This window comes from Dendrobates tinctorius, unplaced genomic scaffold (genome assembly GCF_039654945.1).
Source record: "Dendrobates tinctorius isolate UK_male_01 unplaced genomic scaffold, ASM3965494v1 ptg000084l, whole genome shotgun sequence".
In the NCBI taxonomy this organism is placed as follows: domain Eukaryota; kingdom Metazoa; phylum Chordata; class Amphibia; order Anura; family Dendrobatidae; genus Dendrobates; species Dendrobates tinctorius.
In genome coordinates this window covers 11,940,907-11,959,807 of record NW_027361752.1, presented here as the reverse complement: position 1 = coordinate 11,959,807, position 18,901 = coordinate 11,940,907, and the positions used below count along the sequence as shown (strand labels likewise).

The 18,901-nt window shown below is 38.8% G+C and overlaps 1 protein-coding gene across 5 annotated transcripts in view; it reads left to right on the top strand.

Annotated features, from left to right (window-relative positions):
• Nucleotides 1–16,832, top strand: part of CADM2 (cell adhesion molecule 2) — a 1,004,393-nt gene extending 987,561 nt beyond the window's left edge. For all 5 annotated transcript variants that reach the window (XM_073584447.1, XM_073584446.1, XM_073584445.1 and 2 more), the window contains 2 exons: nucleotides 5,462–5,587; nucleotides 12,293–16,832. In XM_073584447.1, the coding sequence (XP_073440548.1) occupies nucleotides 5,462–5,587; nucleotides 12,293–12,411 (245 nt within the window). In that variant the 3' untranslated portion in view covers nucleotides 12,412–16,832. The remainder of the gene's footprint in view (nucleotides 1–5,461; nucleotides 5,588–12,292) is intronic.
• Nucleotides 16,833–18,901: the final 2,069 nt, after the last annotated feature.

The following is an 18,901-nucleotide window of genomic DNA, read 5'->3' as shown; positions in this document are numbered from 1 at the left end:
TAAGGGGAACCCTATAAAGACATCTACACATTTAACCCCTTAACTCCCAGAGCATTTTTTTTTTGTTTTGCATTTTCATTTTTCTCTCCCCTTCCTCCCAGAGCCATAACTTTTTTTCCATCAATATGGTCAAGTGAGGGCTTACTTTTTGTGGGCCAAGTTGTACTTTTGAAAGACGCCAATGATTTTACCATGACGTGTACTAGAAAACTGGAAAAAAATTCCAAATGCGATGAAATTGCAAAAAAGGGCAATCTCACACTTGTTTTTTGGTTGGCTTTTTTTCTAAGTTCACTAAATGCTAAAACTGACCTGCCATTATGATTCTCCAGGTCATTATGAGTTCATAGACACCAAACATGTCTAGGTTCTTTTTTTATCTAAGTTGTGAAAAAAAATTCCAAACTTTGTTTAAAAAATTGCACCATTTTCCGATACCCATAGCATCTCCATTTTTCTTGATCTTGGGTTGGGTGAGGGTTTATTTTGGTGCAGATATGATCTTTTGATAGCCTGTTATAGCATTGTAATGCAATGTCGCAGCGACCAAAAAACGTAGTTCTGGCATTTTGACTGTTTTTCATGCTATGCCGTTTAGAGGTGGTTCACATTGCATTAATGGCCCTGCGTTCAACGCATCTGTTACAATATAAAGAGAGAAAAAGCAGTAGGCGACAAACAGGAGATCACCCATGGCAAGATACAGCTAAAAATAATCAAACTTTATTGGACATACTGTATAAAGACAAGCACAAAACATTAAAAACATTAAAAATAGTCACACATGTGACATACAGACAAATAACACTAGGCTCATAATAGAGCCAACCACTTGTATCAGAACACTCCACAAATGTTAGTTTGAATAGAACCCCTAGGTACATATAAACAGCATACCATCAGTACAATATGCCTAATAACCTTCCACAGAGTAAGCAATAGATACCCACATAGTTAATAGTGCCTTGGTAAACAATACACAACCCTTTGTAAAGTAGCTTACAATAGTAGCTTAAATATCGCTGCATAACAGGAAACCCCATACGGCATATACAGTTGGAAATAAAAGAATATAAACATGCTGTCAAGACCAGTCTTGCCCCTATGACATGTATAGGTTTCAAAGATTGTAAGCTTAAGTAGCCAGTCTACAGAATATACATAACAGTGTCCAAGAAAACTGGACAAAGAATGGACAAAAGCACTATAAGCGTACCATATGGTCAAATAATTATGGGCACATAAAGGTTAAAAATATAGGCTAAAATAGCCACCTGTAGAAATTAGTACAGATTAACATGGTCTGTGGAAGGGACCATTGTGGAGTGGAGCCAGGCAGGACAAGGACCCGACGCATGTCGCCACCCTATGTGCTTACTCTGTGGAAGGTTATTAGGCATATTTTACTGATGGTATGCTGTTTATATGTACCTAGGAGTTCTATTCAAACTAACATTGGTGGAGTGTTCTGATACAAGTGGTTGGCTCTATTATGAGCCTAGTGTTATTTGTCTGTATGTCACATGTGTGACTATTTTAAATGTTTTTAATTGTTTGTGCTTGTCTTTACATGTCCAATAAAGTTTGATTATTTTTAGCTATATCCTGCCATGGGTGATCTCCTGTTTGTGGCCTACTCCTTATTCTCTCTTTATATTGCTGCATTGTTTGTGTAGGCCATGGCTGGATCCCCTTTTAACATTACTGTGGTACCCCCATTTCTCTGATTTATCTGCAACGCATCTGTTACATAGCGGCACTAATGCTCTGTAGCGGATGCGTTACCGCACCCATTGGCTGCCATTATAGTAATGCATCCTAACGCATGCCAAATTCGGCATGCGTTAGCGATGATGCATTAATTTGTGATGCAACCACGAACGCAGTTTACAGCGTTCGAGGGTGCGTTAGGTCTAGCGCACAGCAAACGGACGCGCTCGCTGTGCTTTGGCCTGTATGGCTAATGCATGGTAGCACATGGTAACAAGATGCTACCATGTGTTAGTGCATACGTTAGTGCTAGGTGCACAAAAGTTGAAAAAAAATGACATGTGTTAGTTCATCCGTTTAATGTATCCGTTAAAAGGATGCCCCTAATGTAATGTGAACCTAGCCTTAGCGATCAGGTTAATCCCTTTTCTTATTGATAGATCAGGCAATTCTGAATGCGGCGATACCAAATATGTGTATGTTTGATTCCTTTTATTGTTTTACTTTGAAGGGGGGTGAAAGGGGGGTGATTTGAACTTTTACTTTTTTAATATTTTTATAAACTTTTTTTTTACTTTTGGCATGCTTCAATAGTCTCCATGGGACACCAGAAGCTGCCTTAACCTGATCGTCTCTACTACATACAGGCGATGATCATATTGCCTGTATGTAGTAGAAGTACTCATATATTATGAGCGCCGACCACCGGGTGGCGCTCACAGCAAGGCAGCAGTGACAACCATAGAGATCTCCAGAAGACCCCTGGTTGTCATAGCTATGATGCAGTGACCCGCGATCACGTGATGGGGGTCACCGGTGGGCAAATTCCAGCCCGATGGCCGGAAGCGCTAGTTAAATGCCGCTGTCAGAAATTGACAGTGGCATTTAACAGGTTAATAGCCATGGGTGGATCACGATTACACTCGCAGCTATTCTGTTCACATGTTAGCTGTTCAAAACAGCTGACATGTCCTGGGAAAGATATGTGCTCACTGCCAGAGCCCACATCAAAGGTGTTAACAGTGAAATTAGAGTCTGATGTTCCCAACCAATGGGCTGACAATCAGGCGTGAGTGGGGTTCCTGTTTTATTTAAAGAACAGAGAACTGCCAAACTATGATATTTGCAACACTTTCCTAGAAATATAGCATGGCACAAACTTAAAAGATTTCTGAGGACTTCAGAAGACGTGTTGTTGATGCTCATCAGGATGAAAAAGATTGCAAAACTATGTCTAAAGAGATTTAGACTCGTTTAATTCTACAAATTGTGTAAAAATGGAAAAAGATTTTAATTCCATTACTGCCCTCACTGTAAGTGGTTGACCATCAGAGATCACTCTAACAATAAAAAAAATAATAGCTTACAAGGTCAAAAGGAATCCACGGTAACCATTAAACAACTAAAGATGTCTCCAACATTAGCTACTGTTAATGTTAATAACTTTCCACTTTCAGGATGATACTGAACAACAATTGTGTTCATGCAGGATTGCAAGGAAACAGTCACTGCAAAAATAACATTACTATCCATCTAAATTTTGCTAGAGATCATATGAACACGCCAAAAGGCCATTTGAACGATGAATTATGGACAGATAAGACAAACATAGAACTTTTTAGTTTTAATGAGAAGCGTTATCTTTGGAGAAAAAGAACAGCATAAAAACCACATGCCATCTGTGAAAAACGGTGGTGATAGTACCATGGTTTAAACTTGTTAACTGCATCTGGACCATAACTGCTTGCTGTCTTCGATGGAACAAAAAATTATGGATACAATTGGCGAACCCGTATTCCAAAATTAAGTTCAGGTATCAGAACTTTAACCAAATTTGAACCAGAACCCGAACCCCATTGAAAACAATGCAACCTGAACTTTTGATCAGGAGAATCTTTCTTTCTCTCTTCCTCCAGAAATTTAAACATTACAACGGACTTCCAGGAGGTCTGGGTTCAGTGTTTAGCATTGGACACTAACTGTCTGGTACTAATCTCAAACTTTTAGGTTTGAGTTCGCTCATCTCTAATTATGGATATTACCAAAAAATTCTGTAGGAAAATGTAAGGACATCAGTTTACGAGCTGAATCTTGCGAGAATGTGTATTAGGCAATAAGACAACAACTAAAAACACACAAATAGTTCTACAAAATAATCAATGAAATTAAAGTTTTGAAATAGCAATATCAAAGTCTTGACCTTAATCCCATAGAAATGTTGTGAAAAGACCTGAAGTGAGCAATTTATGGGAGAAAATCCCAAACATATTACAGTTGAAGTTGTGTTGAAGAAAAGAATGGGCTAAAATTTCTCCAAGCCGATGGGTACGACTAATTAACAGTTATTGGAAATATTTAAAAGTTATTGCTGGGTTCATCCTACACACTGAAAGCAAAGGTTCACATACTTTAGCCTCTCATCGATATAAAATTGGATCATTTTCCTTAAAAAATGACAGAGTCTAATATTCTGGACACAATTGTTTGAGTTGCTTCTTTCTGGCTACTTTTAAGATTATAGTGAACATTCGTTCTGATGACAATCTGATGTAATGTTAAGTTAAGCCCCCGTTACACATAGTGATATCGCTAGCAATATTGCTGTAACATCACCGATTTTGTGACGTAGCAGCGATATTGCTAGCGATATCGCTACATGTGATACTTACCTCCGACCGGCTCCCCCGCTGCTCATCGCTGGTCGCTCGAGAAGGTCCTGGATCATTTCTGGTCAGGCGCTTCCTGCTGGGCTTCCTGTGGCGCCGACGAGTGACGCGTGGAGGCGGGCGGAGGACGTCTGGATCGCCGCGTCTGACAGGTAAGTAGTAACCCCCAACCCCTGCGATGTGGCTGGTGAGATCTGCCTGTGTGGCAGCTCACTAGCGACCACTTAGCGATGCACCAGCGATCCATATCGTTGTCGGGATCGCTGGTGCATCGCTAAGTGTAACGGTACCCTAACATTTAGGGTTTGTATAATGCACAGTTTAGGTGTAGAGATAGATGATAGATAGATAGATAGATAGATGTGATAGATAATAGATAGATAGAGACATATTCATAGATAACATACAGTGTGTATATATATATATATATATTATATATATATATATATATATATATATATATATATAGGAAGTGAAAAGTATGTTTCAAAGAGTAAAGTACTGTAGGAATTGCATAGAAATGATGAGCATGTGTTAGGGATTTCCCACAGAGAAAATGCTGTATAAATTATGTATTATTCAGACTTTTCTGCCAGATATATCTGATCTCTAATTCTCAATTCCTTTTATTTTTCACTAGAATAGCTCAGAACAGATTTTCCAATTCAGACACTGGTGCAGCTTTATAAGACATTTCAGTTTATTACCCAGCACTTATACGAGACATTGTTTTCAGTGGCTTTTCGCTGATTAGTCAGCCACTTTCGAGACCTTATCACATTTGTCATTTTTGCTCACATTTTCTCTATGGATAATGCTTCCCAAGCCTGAATACCCTACTGGCCAATCCAGATAAATGAAAATATCTTAAACTTCTGGGCCCCTATAATGGAGCTTTTAACTATCACAAGTCTTACATAATATGGCACTGATGTGCATAATGAACTGCAGCCTATGCATCCCTTATAAGAACATTCCTGGACAGATTGATTTTTTTTACTTTAATTTTTATTTATTTCTGTTTTTATTTCTGTTTTATGTTTTTGCATCATACAGTTATTAATGATATAATATTTGCTTTACAGATCCCAATGCATATCCTGGTCCTGCAGCCACTGACCACGCTCTTATAGGAGGGATAGTAGCCGTAGTTGTCTTTGTCACATTATGTTCAATTATATTGCTTGGACGATACTTGGCAAGACATAAAGGTATGTCACTGCAATTATTTTTCATTCCATATTTCATTATACGTTACATGTTAAATATTATTGTAAGTATCTAACTATTACAACTAGTGATGAACAAGTATACTCGTTGCTCGGGTTTTCCCGAGCATACTCGGGTGTCCTCCGAGTATTTTGGCATGCTCGGAGACTTAGTTTTTGTCGCCTCAGCTACATGATTTGTGACTGCTAGACAGTTTGAATACATGTGTGGAATGCCTGTTTGTTAGGGAATTCCCACATGTATTCATCCTTTCTACAAGTCGCAAATCATGCAGCTGAGACGAGGAAACTAAACCTCCGAGCACGCCAAAATGCTCGGAGAACACCTGAGCATGCTCTGGGAGACCCGAGCAACGATTGCTACTTGCCCATCACTAATTACAAAATATTTGCACGAGTCATTCAATGTTAGCAAAGTCATTGGTGGACTAGGACTAGTGTTATCTACTAGAAATGGGCGGACCCATGGAGGTTCGGGTACGGTGGGTTCGGCTGAACAGTTAAAAAAGTTCAGATTCGGGTACCAGAAAAGTACCAGACCCAAACCCAGACCACATTCACTTGAATGGGGGAGCCTGAACATCCAGTGTTTGCCACCCTGTCATGTGCATGACAGAGCACCAAACGCTGCTTCTGATCGGCGGTAAAATCATTAACACCAGTCAGACAGCCACAGTTCCCATACTATCAAATGACAACCTGGGCCTGCAGTTGTGATCGGAGGTAAAAAGTGGGACTACTGCTCCCATCAGCCGACACCTACTGCCACTATTAACAGTGAGAGCAGAATTATTCAGCTGGCGCCTGCGGTATAATACATTTAAAAAAAACGGCATGGGTTCCCCTGTATTTTTTGATAACCAGTCAGGCAAAACTGACGGCTGGAGGCATCTGTAATCAGTTTATTTACGCGATGTCAAAAGTTGACAGCAGTATTTACTGTAACTGACTAAACGGCAGTGATAGGAACTAGCTTTAGTCACTGCACTTAAACAAGCCATTTCATCAAAATTTGCATCCTCTCATTTAGAGATGAGTGGACCCGTGGAAGTTTGGGTTCTTCGGGGCCGAGCTTTAGTCCAAAGTTCGGCTCGGGTACCCAAACTTGACATGAACTTAACCCATGGAAGCCACTTGGGACCCAAACTTTGATGCTGTAAAATGACTCTATAATGGGGTAAGGGGTAAGGGACTGAAAAAGAAAGAAAATAATCGAGTGCTAATAGAGTATTTTCACCATGCTCTATATACTATACTTGAGTCGCCGTGGCTGCATGTCTCAAAGCTGTTTGACAGCCAGAACACATGCAGGGATTGCCTAGCAAACAGGAAATCCATGCATGTGTTGCGGCTGTCGACCAGCTGTGAGACGTGCAACCACAGTGACTCAAGCATAGTATTAGAGCATGCCGAAGATACTCTATTAGCACTCGAGCATGCTCGGATAACATCTTATCCGAGCATGCTTAATCATGACTAATTATAATCTGTTATAAATCGCCTCTATACTCTGATGACAGATTCTTCCGGGAACACTGAAACATGTGAATTATAGGTAATAGAATACATCAAGAATGACTATTACTGCAGTTTCCTAATATATAAGTAAAGGATAGCTCAAATAAACTTACACTTTGGAATTTCTAGTAGATGTCCACAGTGGTTTTCGTGCCACTTGCTGACAGTCCTTATGTCCTGTAGCTCCTTCATGGTGCATCATCTGAAATAACTGAAGTAAAATCTTCTCAGCTACAGGTTCCTTTTGGACAAAGTAAGTGGTTTACTGACCTGAGAATCATTTAAAAACAGGACTCTGCGATCTCTAGGTCTAGCAATTTACAGCTGTGATTCCAGGAGCAGCTTAAAATCACCATTAAATTGTTCTATCATTGGAGAGCAATACTGTCTAGTAAAAATGTTAGCAGCTCTTTTCAGCCGAGAAAAATTTCACTTGCCAAATAATTAGTGTGTCTGATACCTCCGAAGCTGAAGCCAACAATGCCCAGGTGGTTGGCTGATATGTCCAACTTTTCTATGTGTTAATGACTCCAATTTCTCATAATACAAACTGAATGCATTTTTCGGAACATTTGTTTTTTTTTGTTAAAGCTGGTATGAAAGGATACCTCAGTATACAGTATATAGGATATTTGGCCCCATCGCAAAAATTGATAGATTGTACTATTTGAAACCACCTTATACTTAACCACATTAGTCATAAGGAATCAGTTCTTCCCCACCCCAACCTTCTTTTCTTAACCATTGGATTGACTCCCTGTGGAGAGGAAATCTCCATGCTTGTTCTATGTAGAGATGAGCAAATTGGTTCGAGGTTAATGTAAGTCAAGTTACATTTTACAAAAAAATAGCATTTTCCTGAAAACCATGCAAATTCAGAAAGACTGGTGTTGGTTGAGTGCAATTTTGCTGACTTATTGGAATCCCAGGAATGGGGGAAAGAAAATAACAAAATATTCATCCGGCCACTCAGCCGTCCTACCACCACAGCTCATTGTCTGGTACTTCGTGCAGCACTCTTTGGCCTCACTTCAAACATTCCAGTACAGAGTGCAGATGTAGAAAAGAAAAATGCATGCTATGGAGACGTAAAGTAGGATACAAAAGAATTTTTAATCAGACTGAAAAAAGCCTAGGCATAAAGAAGCTTCAAAAATCAAAAACATCCAAAAAGAAGCTATATCCAAAGTATAAAAATATAATCTTTATTAAGGTATAATAAAATTACATAGAAAAATCAAGAGAGATTAAAAATGTGGGTACTACAAAGTTCACCACAACAAGAGGTTACAAATGGAGTATGCATGTATGCAAATTATGCGGCTAAATACAAGTTGATAGATATCTACTCATGCATAAAAGTGTCATAGCTTGCGGTAAAAAAATGACTACAATAGTGCATGTGTGCAAGCTAACATGGAAGCCAAGTAGAGGAGGAGAATATCAAATAGCCAGTTTATGCCTGTGCAGGATGTGGCGGTAATAAATCCTGAAACCAATACTGAGCAACAATGAATGAGACCAAAATCATCAACATGTGTTTAACTTGCGATGAAAAAAAGGCTATAATAGTGCATGTGTGTAAGCTAGCATGGAAGCAAAGTAGAGGAGGAGGATATCAAGTAGCCAGTTTGAGCCTGTGCAGGATATGGCGGTAATAAATCCTGAAACCAATACTGAGCAACAGTAAATGAGACTAAAATTGTAAACATGTGTTACCTCAAGTGGTGGACAGGAGGTCCCCGACGCGCGTTTCGCGGCTGCTTTCTCAAGGGGTGCCAAAAGAAGTTGTGTTGATGACCAGGTGAGAGCTGCTGTGGGGCAGGTTAATGGAAAGCTGAGTATTATGATTTTTTATTTTCAAAGGAAAAATGTAATATCAGCTCACCTATACAGGAGTGCACAGGATCCAAGTTCCAAAGGAAAGCAGCACTTCAAGGAAAATGCATACATTTGTTCAAGGAATAATCCATACAAAAAATATATATAATTCCATAAAAAGTCCACAAGAATAAATGGATAAGTATAACATCTGAGGAGAAAGTCCCAAGAAAAAATACATTCAAGAGTCTGGTTTAAGCATTTCGAAATGCTTCAACCAGAACCTTGAATGTATTTTTTCTTGGGCCTTTCTTTTCGGATGTTATACTTATCCAAGGGGTAAGGTTTGTCCTTATGGAGAGTGACATACCAGCTCTGGCTTGTCAAGGTAAGGAGGCGTATTCGCCGTGCAATGCTCCTCTGGGAAAATAATATGCAAATTGCCTCTTCAGAGAGGAAGAGGACTTGAACTCTATAGCGCCACCTGTTGGTAGTAGCGATCCTACAAGTCACAATCAACCCTTTAACGAGTCTTGTAATATGACTTAGGATAAAAGCCAAATCAGAATCTCAATTTGCAGACACGGTGTTTCTGGCTATTGGCACTCATCAGTGCAAAGTATGAGAACTGATTTGGCTAGGTGAGAGGCTCTGGACTGAGGTCTAAGGAGTAAGGTTTCTCCTTGTGAAGAGTGACAAACCAGCTCTGGCTTGTCAAGGTAAGGAGGCTTATTCGCCGTGCATTGCTCCTCTGGGAAAATAATATCCAAATTTCCTCTTCAGAGAGGAAGAGGACTTGAACTCTATGGCAACACCTGTTTGCAGTAGCAATCCTACAAGTCACAATCAACTTGTAGGATCGCTACTACCAACAGGTGGCGCTATAGCGTTCAAGTCCTCTTCCTCTCTGAAGAGCCAATTTGCATACTATCCATTTATTCATGTGGACTTTCTATGGAATTATTTATTTTTATGGATGGATTATTCCTTGAATAAATCATTTATTTTCACCATATGTGTTAGGAACGGCGGAACGCACTAAATAAAAATAATAATAAAGTGCGTTTGCGCTCGGGGTCCACCGTGCAGTAGGTGTTACAACCGCTGCTGAGTAAAGGCAGACGAGCAATATGATGATATAATGCGCACGGGTTCAACTTCACCCGAAGTGTGCAGAGCGGGCTCTGTTCACACACAGAGGCACCGCAACAAAAACATACAAAAAGGCGGAGCCTGTTAGAGTCACAGACCTCAGGTAAATGCATACACTGTATAAGGTCACAGGAGCAGGAACTAAGACAGAGAAGCTGCGTCCGTCTAGACCTACCATGTGTGCGGCATCGCTATTGCAAACGCCAAGAAGGGCTGCAACTGCAGCGCGGCGCAGGACACTGCCGCTGGACGACACAGCTACATACAGGCGCTATGTCGGACACTAGCAAAGAGGTGCAGTGTGCACAGTGGCCTAAGGCTTGCCACAGACTGGCGCAGACTACTGAACTAATTTCCTAACCACATGCCTAATATCAGAGGGAAGGGGTTTCATAATAAGTCAGTCACCAGAATCATACATCCGTCACTATTCACACATAGCAGTATAGTCTATACTAGCGCATGACGGAACGGCCATGCGTGCTTTTTATAGCAGCCGGGACCTTCCGGAAGCTTCCAGATCTCCGAAATGGACCAATGAGATCTGGAGCAGGACCTGAGCACATGACTCCTGATCTCCAATGGGAAACAGTCTCATGAGCATGCTCAGTAGGAGGACAGAGGGACTTAGCTCCTGGAGAGATTTGCTGCAAGGCAATCTCCTCTGCAGTAGATAAAGAGCAAGAAACCGCAGAATGTAAGGGTCTGGATTCCTGCAGAGCAGACGCAGAAACCTGACTCCTAACAATATGTTTATTATGATCTGTGGTCTGGACAGATGACAGAACATAATAAAGCACATTCAATTTACAAATTAAGTGAACTATTTGAATTCAAGCGAACCTCTTGAAATAAAATTTTGGCTAATTTGGTCACCTCTAACTATACTCTTTCAAAAGGAGTCCGATAGAAAACACATAAATCTAATCTATGGCAAGTATGCTCCTTTAAAAAGAAGCAACCTAGACTTTATGCTGAGCTATAGGGTACCCAGTGTGGATGAAACAATAGCAGCAAACAAAATAAACCTCAACCTCCCGGCAAAAGGTTTGTTACTGTCTATATATGAAAAGAGAACAGCATTGCTCTTGTCTACCTGACCTTCTGAAAAATTGTTAGAAACAGTGGATGTATATCTCTTAGGCCCTTTTCACATGTCCGTGTCTCTAGTACATGTGGTGACAGTTTTCACATGTACCGGAGACACGTACATACGTTGACCCATTCATATGAATGGATCTGTGCAAATGTCAGTGTGTTTCCACGGACCATGTGTCTGTGGGTAAAACATGCAGAGATGTCTGTTTTCTGCCATAACCACGGATAGCAAAATGTCCCGCACACGTGCACACGAAGAACATACATTGATGTCCTCCATGTGCACAGATGGCTGCCGGGGAAGAAGCGCTACTGTAAGTGCTGTTCCTCTGCGGGAGGTGCAGAACGTGGCTCTCCTTCTCCTCTGCTCTGCCAGTGATTGGCACGAGCATAGGAGAAGGAGAGCCACGTTCAGCACCTGCCACATGAGAACAGCACTTTACAGTAGCGCTTCTTCCCCGGTGGCCATCCTTGTTGTACTGATGGGGCACACGGGCGGCTCACGGTTGCCACATGTGTGCTGCATGTATTATACACACGGATTCAAGGACACACGGACACTGATATCTCCGGTACTGGTTTTTCCAGTACCGGAAATATCATGACGTGAGAAAGGGGCCTTAGCCTGTTTATCCTTTTCCTTGGTTAAAAGAAGACTTACATTAGCTTCCTTAACCCTGTACCTACTGGCATTGGGCCACTCTTTGGGAATCATGATAAGTACAAACATCTGATGTTGGCTATATATATATTTAGAAGTTTGACTAAAAAAAATTACCCTTAACACTTTACAGCTGTTTTTTGTGCTTTACACAACACATCATGCTAATATTGTTTTTCCCTTTTGCTCTCATTATACCATAGAGACATTATAATTGAAAGTAAGGAATAGCCTGTCTAGTCCATCCAATACTTGGAGACATTTGGCATGCAGATACCACATTAATATAATCTGATGTAGATCTGAACATTGTATATAAATGATATGGTAATGTATTGTAAGCAGCTTTGCCTTGCATCAATCTCTAAATGAAACAAGAGGCAGTCAATGACAAGCAAAATTTTTAACAACCGTTTGTATAATCTTGATCTCTGTAGGGACATATTTAACAAATGAAGCAAAAGGAGCTGAAGATGCCCCAGATGCAGACACAGCCATTATCAATGCAGAAGGCAGCCAAGTGAATGCAGAGGAGAAGAAGGAATATTTCATTTAAATGCAAACCTGGTTACTACGAGTTTTACTTATCAGGCTGACTGCTGGAAAAAAACTGGCTATCATTTTATTTTTTTCAAAATTCATTCCCACCATCTTCCGCACCATTTTATTAACTCCTGCTATCAATAGCCAGCTTATGCCAACAATCAGCTGTTGACAGCATCATACTTTAATTGCATTTCATAATGCGGGACTTTTCTTACTGCAGAAAAAAATATGAAAAATAATGAAAAAAAAAAATGAAGAAAACATGTCCATCATTCTGTTAAAAATCCAATCATACAGTGCTTGAATATACAGCCTTAACAATTGTTTTTTTCTTTTTTTTCTCATTGTTACACAACATATGTTCCTTTTTTATGCTTACACAAAGAACTTCCAGGCTGCCCTTTTGTATATCTCTCCAGCACACATACAAATACATGATGATACCAACATGTATTATAGTCCACGTTATTGAGCCGATTGTCAGTTCTGTGTATATCGCACTGACCTACTTATAGATGTCCGGTTAGGATTTTAAGCAACGGCGTCCCATGTGGCTGGGTGCAGTATTACAAAACACTGCAATAATCTGGACTACATTCATTGCTGCATGTATAAAGTATGGAGTGTGTCTTGCCATTACATGGTTTTGGTACAGACTTGATTAAATTCTATTGATTAAGTTCCACTTAAAGACAAACACTAATTTCTCTCTTTCATTATGACTGGATGAATTTTTTTTAAAGAATGGTCTACTACACATGATCTGAACACAGTAACAGTGAGTATAGATATATGCTTTAATAATAACAGTACTCATAAGTCAGGGCAAAGTCATGTATAGAATTGGATACAATAGACATGCTCAACGAAGAGTTGAAAAATGCAAAATAGATACATTGTACCTAAAGTAAAAGTCTGCCCTAGCATACCATTTTGCTCTTTTTTATCTAAATAGGTGTAAAATTTGGAGCTGTTTAGCTTCTTAGAATGATTTTTTTAATGCTGGAGATAAATACAAAGCTGTAATCCTCTCCGTAGAAGTTGATTTTAAAGATAACATCCTGTATATCTGCAGCCACCACTAGAGGGAGCTTACGAGCCTACTGCATACAGGTTTTCATTGAGCTTAAAGGTAAAACTGTATACAGTAAGTTTTGTGCCAACCTATGGGAGACTGCAAGTAGCCTTCATGATATTTATATAATCTATGTCTATGAAGGAGATTTGGAGATCTGTATCGGCAACACAGGGCTTCATCAACTATAAAAGTATATGACGAAAGAAGACAGTACCACATTTTATACCTAAAAAAAAAACAACAACTTGGTTTTCAAAAGTGGACATTCACTTTAAGCCGAGGTATAGTAAATGGTACTTCCATGTACGATTTATTAATATTTTTTTCGCTAATTTTTTTTTTTAGATGACTTCACCTTGTTTATTTAATGTTTTAGGTCTCTCCATATTTATTGTTTCTATGTGGACTCTACTGTGTTTTTTTTTCTTTAAGAAGAGAAAAGTCATCAGAATTTTTGTGCATTTTCCGTATCTTGTAAATAGTAAACGTATTAAATCGAGTTGAACATTATTTGATACATATTTAACTTTTTTGGATGTAAGGAAGTCACAAGTACCCATTTTCTAATGCCCCTTCCCCTTCCTATTCCCCCAAACTCCTCTTAGATATGAACCTAAAACCAGTATTACTTGTAGATAATGTGTTTGAATTTCTGTCTGTATGTCCTAGCACTGTTCAAACTTTTTCTAGATCATCTTATTTTTTATCTGTTCTACAATGGAAGCACAATGTTAAAGGAAAGATACTTTAATCTCACCACCAGTGCAGAGCCTCAGGTTTTCAAGTTTAACCATATTCGAGTACAACTCTGTTTTGTTGCTTAGCTTTCTAGAAATTTTTTTTATTATTATTATTACTTTTTTTTTTGTTTGGCTATTTTATTTGTTTTCACTGTTTGGGTTGATTTGTCAAATATCAGAAATAAACAAAAAAAATGGTAGTTCAACAAAAACTACACCGTTTATGGATACTGTAAATGAACTTCTACTAAATTCCTGTCTATGCATTTGTGAGGTATAACTTATGTCACAGTAAAATGACACAGAATTTCTGACAGTGAAAGCTTCACTATCAATTTATCCACAAGCCATGATACATTTCCGAACACGTCAGTGAAGTTTTGATGATCGAAAAAAAAAATCACTCCTCTAATCATAAACTCAATATTCCGGACCTGTTGGCTTGATTTTCTTTTTTATTTCCTATCCTTTTCAGCTTGTAATAAATATTGTTATTTTACGTTTCCAGCATTGATTCCCAAAGTCGGAGATTGAGAATCACTCTGAATTCTGCTTTGCCTCAATATTCCAGGCATTGTGCATTTGAAATAGAGTACTTTAACAAGGTAGCTAGACTTAGTGAAATGTGAGAGGCCGGCAGCCTATGAAGCAAAAATTATGTCTACTGTTATTTATAGAATCTTTGGAATCAGGAAAAAGAAGACACATCGAGACTTTGACTTAGAGTAAATATATATACTACAAATATGATCTCAACTTCAGTAATACTTGTGGAAGACTTACATTTTTTTCTGTAATACTTTGGGGTTGCCTGTAGCGCCCTCCTTTGTTTTCTCCATAATATACCAAGTATGAATAATCATGACATGGTTGAGTGTTATCATAATAAAACATATACAGTATTACATTTGAAAGAAGTATGTCTTCATTGGTGTGGCTGCATGCTTGTTTTACGCACCATAACATATGTGAAAAAATGCAATAATACGTTTAAACTATAGTAAATATGATAGTAAGACAACAGGGGTACTGTAGCTGCTAGAAATATGGCGAAACTGTATGGGTTGGCTAAAAATAGGTTATCGGATGCTCGCGTTCCGGCCAAGGAGACGCGGTGAAAGGAAAGGTCACTCGGTAGTGGAACACAAGGGCTGCAGAAGATATTACGTCAAACAGTCTAATCCCTGATAGTATGTTTTGTGTTCTGTTTGTGCTATCCAACTAGATCGATATTGCTCCAGGCTAATGATGAGTGAATGTGCTCGAATAACATGTTATCCAAGCATGCTCGGGTGTTATCCAAGCATCTGGGAGTGCTCATATATTTTGCCCGAGTCCTCGCGGCTGCATGATTTGCTGCTGCTAGACAGCCTAAACACTTAGGGGTTGCCTGTTTGTTATGGAATCCGCACATGTGCCGAGACTGTCTAACAGCTGCAAATCATATAGCTACAGGGACTTGGACATAATATATGAGCACTCCTAGATACTTGGATAACACCCGATCATGCTCGAATAAGACGTTATCCAAGCAAATTCGCTCATCACTACTCCGGATACATCTCCTGCTGTCCTGGGAGAAATGGAAATATATTCGATGTACCCTATGAATTTTAACTTTCAGATGGCATTAGTCCATCTTGGACTTGACAATACAAAACAAAACAAAAAACCTTAAATGGGTTTGGTGACAAATATGCTGTAAAATACATTTTTTAATTTCCAATTTAGGCACGACACAGCGCCCTACAATTGTGCCCACAGTTGTACCATTACAATGTGGGCAACTTTTCGATGCTCCTTGAAACAAGGATAACATTTCATTTATTACTCTTCCCAAAAATTTGACAAATTGACTCCTAGTCCTAATTGATACTGTAGCATCCAATTTTTTTTCAGTGTTGAGCTAGTCTTTATCATATAATCCCCGAACTGTTATTCTTATTAGTATTGATATTAGCTGTTTCTAATATATTAATTAACCATATTACGGCAGTGATTTTTTATTTTGTTTTTTGCTTTTTTGAACAAAAAGTTCATCGCATTCACAGTTGCCACTTCCGAGTATATTTACTGACGGTCAAAAAAAACTAAAAAGTGAAGCGAACCTGTACAGGGGTGCTAAATCATGATTTCTGCAGATAGATGTTAAATAATGTTGTGAAAATGGTTGGGAATGTTACAGCTTCCATCTTTATAGGGATGGAAAAGACAGTTTTGCATTGGAGCCTAGAGAAGATTTTTTCCACATACCTCAGCCAATGTCAGCAGATCTGCAGTTTTCACATATATAATGACTCTAGAAGTATAGAGTGTAGTAACTCTATTATATACAGTTTTTATATTACATATAGAAAATTGTCAGTAAAATATTTAGAAGAGTTGGCATCTTGGTCTTCTTCGCTGGGAGGGTTGATCCAGACTCTCCCTCTTGCTTTTCATACACTGTTGTGTCTTAAAGTTCTACATTCCTTGTAACCTCTATTGGCAGTCAACATTTGTAAATGCATAAAAGCGTGTTTATCAAGGACTCACAACATTACACAAAAAATTTTTCAGCGTACGATTGTGATTCCAAATTTGAAAAACAAAAAAAAAAAAAAAAACGAAAACTGTTCTGTAAACTTTTGAACTGCATGTTTGTGGAATATATGAACCATTAAGCACCATCTGGATTCTGGTTAAATATTTTCATGCATATTCATTCTTTTGTATGATTTGACAGTTATTTTGTTTTTTCTTTTGCCTCACTATTTCCACCGCAGAATCACAAAAAAAGAAATATTTTATTCAATTTAAACTTATATTGGAATATCAATTTGCTCTCGCATTGTTATATATATGAAAAAGAAAAGAAAATGTCCTTTCTTCACTGTTCCCTATATGATTTGTGGCATAAAGGTCTGAGGCAGTTAGGAAATCTGAAAGAACATTGCTTTGAAAAATGATTGGTAGTTAATAATGTTTTCCTTCTCTCCAATGTTAAGTAGAAGAAATCCTTTAACAATCCTTATCACCTTTCCTGACCTGTCTATTTTAAAGAATGCTTGTGTTTTCCATAGAATAACAGTTCTAGAACATCTATTCTTCTTTGTATTGGGCCATTCCTCTGAGTTTCCTCCAGGATATGTGAACACAAAATGGGAATTAATTACCATTCCACTTGCCAATGGAGCACGTTCCTACATATTTTGACATCATCCAACCGATGCTGACAATACCCAACTGTGTAGAGTCATGCCCTCTTGACGAATGGTGAAACCTTGTTTTTTTTTTTCTTTCATTGCTTAGAGGAAAGCAGAAAAGTAGCAAAATGCAGAAAAGAGCTGTTACTGGTGAAAATATATGTTCTGGGATATGCAAGTATTTATTAATGCAGACATGTCAGGAATGGTGAAGGTCATGCGACATCCTTTTGGACACCGACTGCTCTCAAAGTCCTTGACATTAGATCTCCGGGATCCAATTGGACACAATGGTGATATATTAAAACTGGTGTACTTTAAAGGAGTTGTCCAGTCTTACATAAAGAGATTATAGGCATGTGATTCCTTACATCTATATCGCGTGCACTGCACGCTGTGAGGATTCTCCGGTGCCGGGAGCATCAGTCATTTGACCACGAATATGCAATATGCATAATCCCAGCCATATTCCGACTATATGTCGGAATGTGGCCAGCAGTATCTATATTGCATATTTGTGCATATTTGTGGTCACATGATCACTGTTACCGGCACTGAACAATCCTTACAGTGCGCTTTGCACGCAAGGTGAAGATTCACAATCTGCAGTCATACAATGACGTAGATAGGATCCCAGCTGACCTGTTGTGGCTTGATATGTAGGAGCACAGAAATTCATCCTAACCGGATGTGGAAATAATCAAAAGGAAAATGGGATCCAGCTTCAGCTTTCAAATCTTTGACGCAGGAGTGCGTCTGAAACGCATTGCAATATGTCTGTCTATTTTTGACTTGTTCTCTCCAAGATTTCTCATGGAATTACAATTTTAACCTCTCAGTAAGGGATCCATTCTAAACTGGAGATGGAACCCATTTTCCTTTTGTCACACAATAGGAAACAGAATTCTAGAATAGGATTGGACAATCGCATTTAAGCATGTCTTAATATAAAGCAAGCAGACATATGACACATGTGCCATTAAATACATTTGGCGCATCTCATGCTTTGAGTTTGCCACAAATCCAAAAAAGGCTAGCGTAGATTTGCCACCTTTGGCATAAATTATAGTAAATTTGTGTGTTGCCTCGATACACTAAGCTCTTCTTAATTTTTAGAAAACTGCCATGAGCAACAGAAAAAAAAGTCACAAATGATGGCGAACAAATGGCGAGCACAATAATTTGCAATTTCTTTTAAGCCATTTTTTGACGTAAACACAATAAAAATAAATTTCCCTCAATATATTGCAAAATATGAGCTTGTCCTGCAGAAGCCCTTCACGGTATAATCATCATCTTAGAAGGATTGGACATTATGGAAGACTTGCTGTTCTACTACATCATAAATACTGGTGACCAAAAAAAAAGACAAGATTATTTATCGAAGTGCAAAACATTATGGACAGCAAAGAGAGAACCCGTCATAATTTAGCCATAGGCCAATAGTCCTAGTCTCTTTGCAACTGTAGAGCTCTTAGGCCCTAAATAACAATATAT